At 55.6% G+C, this 6,000-nt stretch overlaps 1 protein-coding gene across 3 annotated transcripts in view; it reads right to left on the reverse strand.

Annotated features, from left to right (window-relative positions):
• Nucleotides 1-5,739, reverse strand: part of TMTC4 (transmembrane O-mannosyltransferase targeting cadherins 4) — a 78,401-nt gene extending 72,662 nt beyond the window's left edge. The window contains exon 1 of one of the 3 annotated variants that reach the window (XM_047755942.1): nucleotides 5,716-5,739. Coding sequence is in view for 1 of the 3 variants with exons in the window: in XM_047755940.1 (XP_047611896.1) it covers nucleotides 3,178-3,222 (45 nt within the window). In the remaining 2 variants the exon portion in view is untranslated. Of the gene's footprint in view, nucleotides 1-3,177; nucleotides 3,250-5,470; nucleotides 5,584-5,715 lie in introns of those variants that run through there. The other 2 variants (XM_047755941.1, XM_047755940.1) reach the window with 2 other exon arrangements.
• Between the last annotated feature and the right edge of the window lie 261 nt (nucleotides 5,740-6,000).

A 6,000-nucleotide genomic window follows, 5' to 3' on the forward strand; every position in this document is an offset into this window, starting at 1 on the left:
TGTTTACCTCAAGTGAATGAGAGCCAGACAGTCATTTATTGGTTTATGCTGCAAGTTTATAAGATACAATCATTAAAAGCTTGACAAAGTGATTTCCAGTGGGCAGAAAAGTCACCCACACAGAGATTCTCCTGGGCCCAATGCAACCTACCAAATCAGAAGTCCTTGGGTTTCTGATACTGGATTACCCTTGAGAGAAACAGATTTAAGGGAATTCTATATTTATCGACTCCACAAGGCAAATAATTTTCATAGTCCTTGCACCAGTTTACAAAGTTCAAAAAAAAAAAAAACTATTTTGCTTCACCCAATCATTGTTGGGGCTTAGCACATGGTGTGCGCATGCGTGCATGATGCAGAGTCCTGATTCTGAAAGCGCTTACTGTTTATCTGTAGACACGCACAGCAGGTAAGTGAGAATCTGGGAGGGAGAAGGGCCTGACAGAGAAGAGGAGGCAGGCACACAGCTGTGCTTCACACACAGAGGACAGACACTGCAGGGCACGCACTGCACACTGCCCAGCCTGGGACAGCCTCGCACCCCAGCAGTTTGAGCTGCATCCCAAAAGAGAAGGGGCTGGGCGCTCCCAGGTGAGAACATGACCTTCCACATCGATGTCAAGCTAAAAAGACTTCATTTTAACTTTTCTTCCAAACAGGCTCAATGCTAAAGCCAGAAATTTTCTCTCTCAGCCCTGGCATTTATTAGCTCCGTGCCCTGGTGTAAGCTACCTATCCCCCAGTCCACTTCCTGTGCTACTGCGCAAAGCAAAAGAACTTTCTAGCAGTGAGAGCTGCCTAAGAGCTTCCTCACTTGGAATTCACCCAAACAAATATTAAACTACCTCTCTAATCACATAGTATCTGTCCCCATGGCCACCTCACCCTCCAGAGGCCCTGTCTTTGGTTTTACCAAAGGATCACCGCTGCATCAAATGGCTTAGAAGTTCCAATCCTGTGTCACTTTAGCCAAGTTACTTCACCTCTCTGTTTCCTCACTTCTCAGACAGGGATGACAACTGGGCCCACCTTACATGGCTGTCCTGAAAGTTAAATAAGACACCCGCCTAAGGGCTGAGGAACACTGCCTGGCTTAGTGCCTGCTGGGGAAAGGTTAGCCACGATTACAAGTGCTTTCCTCAACGAGGGAGGGGGCGCGGGCACAGACCATCCTGAGAAGCGCCCCCCCCCCACCCCCGAACATCTGGTTTACTGGTCCTGAGGCTCTTGTCTGTCCCAGTAAGGGGGCTGGCGCACATTCCTCCATGCTGAGGTGGAAGAAAATCACAAGCCCCCTGATGGGGAAGGCGGTTTAGAGGCACACTTGACCCTTGAACAACTCGGGGGTTAGGGGTACTGGCCCTTCCTACAGCTGAAAGTCCACGTATAACTTACAGTCAGCCCCTTGTATCCATGGTTCCCCCGCATCCGGGGATTTAACTCACTGCAGACGGTGAAGTCCTAAAAATAATCCGCACATTCGTGGACACATGCAGGTCAACCCTGGTTGTTCAAAGATTAACTGCATTTGTTTCCAAGCCTCTGAGGGAATACCCTAGACTATGGAATCAATAAGAAGTCGGCCCAAGCGATCACCTGAGGTCACAGGCATCTTTTCTTCCTTTTTTTTTTTTTTTTGGTCTTTTTAGGGCCACATCTGCAGCATATGGAAGTTCCCAGGCAAGGGGTCAAATTGGAGCTACAGCTGCTAGCCTACACCACAGGTCTACACCACCACAGCCACAGCAGCTCAGGATCCGAGCCATGTCTGCGACCTATACCACACTGGATCCTTAACCCACTGAGTGAGGCCAGTGATTGAACCTGCGTCCTCATGGATACTAGTCCAATTTGTTTTTGCTGTGCCTCAACGGGAACTCCCACACAGGCATCTTTTCGCCATAGGCTTCTATCCACGTGAAATTGGAGACAAAGCCAAAGGTCAACAGGACACACTCTGCTCCAGTCACACGGGCCCTTTCCAGGTGCTAGAAACAGGCCCTGGTTTACAGTCCGGAGACGGAAGGCTCCCTGGCTCTCAGTGCTGGCCCCTGAACTTCTCCACTGATGTAACTCACGTACTCAGTCAGTGTCAGGGCTGGGGAGCCGGGCGGGGGGAGAGCAGGATATTCCAGCCTCTATCTGCTGGGTTGGTTTTTTTTCTTTCCCCTTTTCACTGAAAGGATAAACCATTGGTCAAATCCAAACTGCAGCTCCTAACACAGCAGAGGTCACCATGCAGGCCCCAACCGCTGTGTCTACACTGCAGCTAATGGAATGACTCCTGCTACTAGAAATAAACTACATAATTGAAAAAGCCTGAATAGTTAGGGAGCTAGCCTGACTTAACTTGGAGAGGGTAAAGGGGTTCTTTGATTTAGAAAACGAATGTGGAGTTCTCTTGTGGCCCAACAGGTTAAGGATCCAGTGTTGTCACTGGAGCAGCTTGGGTGGCTGCTGTGGCAGAGGTTCGATCCCTGGCAGGGAAATGTGAAAGAGAGCAAATACTTGATATCGACTTTAAATGTAAAACAGAGCTGTGAGCTGACAAATGGTCCCATAAGTGGTCTTTGATGCCATCTGCTTCAGGCCCCAAAAGTTGAAGCGCATTTCACAAAAGGTTACGTGGGGTTCCAGGGGCCCTCCTGGAAGAACACTGGACCAGGGAGTAATGTGTGCTCCTAAATTAGTGGTGGTGCCTCCCTTTTCATCTCCATTTTTGTAACACACACAGCAAGTCTGGTTCTTAGACAACAGCCAAAACATTTGGAAGGCAGACAACAGCCCCGAACATTTGGGCGCGTGGTGGGCCAGGCCTGGACTCTCGGGGAGTCAACAGGATGGGGGAGCCAATCTCAGAAGAGCTCCTCTTTTTCTCCTGCACAGACACCAGGGAACCTAGTCTGTCCCCTTCTCCCTTCTGGCTGCTCCCCTCGTCAGGGCAGCTCCCCTCCTCTAGTCTCTAAGATTCTCACTTCTCTGCTGCCCCTGAGAATACTCACAACGGCCTCTTCATTTCAGGCACGACTGTTGATGGGTATAGTAGGAGGTCAGAAAATACTGTGGATGAGCAAATGCAGCACAGCTACAAAGTGTTAGGAACCTGCACAGAGTGCTCGGTCCAGCCCAGTGGTTAAAAGCACAGGCTCTGGAGGCAGACAGATTTGGACTTGGTACCTGCATGACCTTGAGCTTCCTAGTCTTTGAAGGACTGATCCTCATCAGCACGAGAGGGTACCAGCTGGAGGAGGTGGCGGTAAGGCTTAAATGAGAGAGTGTGTAAACAATTAGTCCTCATTACTGGTATTATTTTGGCAAGATTAGTTCCCGGTGCCCAGCCCCTGACCTCCTGTCTTGGGATCACCTGATGTGGCTGTTTGTTCTTGAAGATGGGCTCACCAACCAAGGCCAGCTGGTGACCTGATGCAACTGAGAAAAGGGTACCCTCCTTTGGGGCTGACCCAGAGCACTGCTTCCCTGGCCAGGCATCCGTCTGTCCTGCATAAACTGCACAGCCATACAAACTGATCCTGTTTCCAACTCCCCTTTCTCCAATGGTACATGACCTTTGTGCCTGCAGTGATTCCAGCCAGGCTTGGCACTCGGGTACAAGAAGCCCTGCTAGCATGAGGTGGTATGATGGAAGAGACGGGTCCCCTTTTTGGCACCCAGACCATGAGCGGAGAAGGCCCACGTTCCGTTCCGTTTCTCTCTCGATGGCCATGGGGTGGGGGTGGGGGGTGGAGCATCACCATGGCCCTCTCCTCCAGGAAATGTCTTGCCTAAAGGACAAAGTTGGCATTATCCCACTCCTGTGCAGGTTTCGCACTATACTGAGAATCAACTGGTACCTACAAGTAGTTGGATTTGGAAGAAGCAGAAGTCTCTGTTCTCAATTTCTCAAACTTTTCTCAATCCTCTATTTTCAGATGGTTACCACAAATTCATCAATCATCAATGAAAAAGTTAAAAAGGCCTCCAGCAGGGACCCCATGTCACCTTCCGAAAGCAAATAAACATCAGTCACTGAGCTGTGAACCCTGGGGACCTGGTGACAGCTGACACAGCAGCCTAGACTGCAGGAAAGGGGATGACAGATCAAACCTAAATGATCCCTGGAAAACTGAGCAGCCACCACCTCCTATAGAATATTCTTCCACTTGCACCAAAGGGCCTTCTGGGCTCAGGCTGTCCTTTCGACCTCACCAGCAACCATTCACGCACCAGCTGCCCTCTGCCAGGCTGAAATGAGACAGTGCCTCTGGAAACCAGAATAAAGAACACGTGGTTTCTGCCCCAGCATCTGGAGACATGAGCTGCCTGCTCCTCTCCTGGGGCCCTCAAGGCACAGGGACTGTCATTTCCACCACCCTCCGCGGAACCGAATGCCACTCCAAGTGTCGTCCTCTCGGGACCACCTTCCTGGTTTCTTAATTCAGTAACACAGGACGGCCAGGCGTGCCTATAGCAGCAATGACTGCGGAGGTTCGACATTCACGGTCCCACTGTCCCAGAAAGTTTCCAGCTTGCTAGCTTGTAGCCATTTTACCCTCTAAGTCCGCCGGTGTCACGGTCGGGACCTCGAGGAGAGGGGACCGGGAGGGGATCCAGTCCGTCCTTACTGTTAATTATTTCTCAAGAAATCCTCCCCACCCATCTGCTCTCCAAGAGAAAGAGCAGTGTGGGATGATTCAGAGCTCTGGCGAGAGCTTTGCTCTAACTCCTCCCTTCTTTTGTGTGTGGTTAAAAAAAGAAGAAAATACACACAGCCTACAGCCACAACATCAACAAGACCAGAAGCCCCGCGGAGTCCGCGGGAGGTGAAGTGGCGGCTGCGCCACCTGCTCCGCTTCCCCAAACTCCAAGCCCGCGCAGGGAAGTGGCAGCCCGGTAGCCCCGAGGGCCCCGACCCAGGGCACGCCGCTCTCCTGCCGCTCCGCCCGGCGGCCAGCGCGCAGTGGCTGGCACTCCAGCGCTGCAGGGGAGCCGCCTTTAACCCTGGGCAGGCGGCCAAGCCGCCCGGCTGCGCCCTGCCGTTGTCCGCGCTGCGGCCAGCTGGCGGCCAGGCGCGGGGCCCCGCGGCCAGGTGGCCGCTCCAGGGACGCGCCAGAGGCGCTCGTGAGACCGGGGTCGAAGGAGCGTCCGCGCCGCTGGAGTGGGCAGGGGGCGCGGGCTGGCGCAGGGGCGCGGGCTGGCGGAGCGTGCACCCTTCACGCCACGCTCTTTGTCCCGCGTGCCGCTTATACCCGGGAGCAAGGCGAGGGGGCCCGCAACCCCCGTGACTCTAGCCCCGGCCGCAGCTCGGGTCTTGGAGCCAACTCCTCCAGCAGCGCCGACGCCGCGCCCGCGTCGGCCCATGGGGCTCGGGACCCGGCGGCAGTGGGAACCCCGCGTCCGCTCCGCACCCAACTCCGCTCGCCCCGCGGCGCTCTCCGCCGCTCGGCCCTGCAGGGGCCGCCCCGCGCGTTACCTGCAAGGAGCCAAAGCGGCGGCTGCATCTCCCTCCCGGGCACGCAAAGTCCCCCGGCTCTCGGCGCCCGCCCGGAGCTGGCCAGGGGGAGGGGCCGCCCGCGCCGCGCCCCCGCCCCCTGCCGCGCCCCCCTCGCCCGCGCCGTGCGCCGCCCGCACCGCTCGCAGCTCCCCACGCGCGCGGACGCGCTCTCTCACACTCCCGCCTCGGCCCGCCCCCTCCTCGCGGCTATTGGTTGCTTCTACCGTCACTTTCACGCCGCCGCCGGCCTCTCTTCAGCTCATTGGTGGGCGCGCCGGTGACGTCGGGCCAGAGGGCGCTAGTCGCGAAGGAGCAGCAGGGACAGACGGACTCTGCTGGAGAGGAGGAAACGTTTTGCGCGCGGAGCCCGGGCGGGGCCGGGGCGGGAAGGGGCGGCCCTAGCCTGGCCCCGGAAGGCGGGCTGCGGGAGCTGGTCGCAGAGGGGCCGTCGCGGGCACGTCTCCCTCCCTCCTGCCGTCCGCCTCGCAGAAGCTTGTTCCTGGCCTGTC

The sequence above is a fragment of the Phacochoerus africanus genome, chromosome 13 (assembly GCF_016906955.1).
Source record: "Phacochoerus africanus isolate WHEZ1 chromosome 13, ROS_Pafr_v1, whole genome shotgun sequence".
Lineage (NCBI taxonomy): Eukaryota > Metazoa > Chordata > Mammalia > Artiodactyla > Suidae > Phacochoerus > Phacochoerus africanus.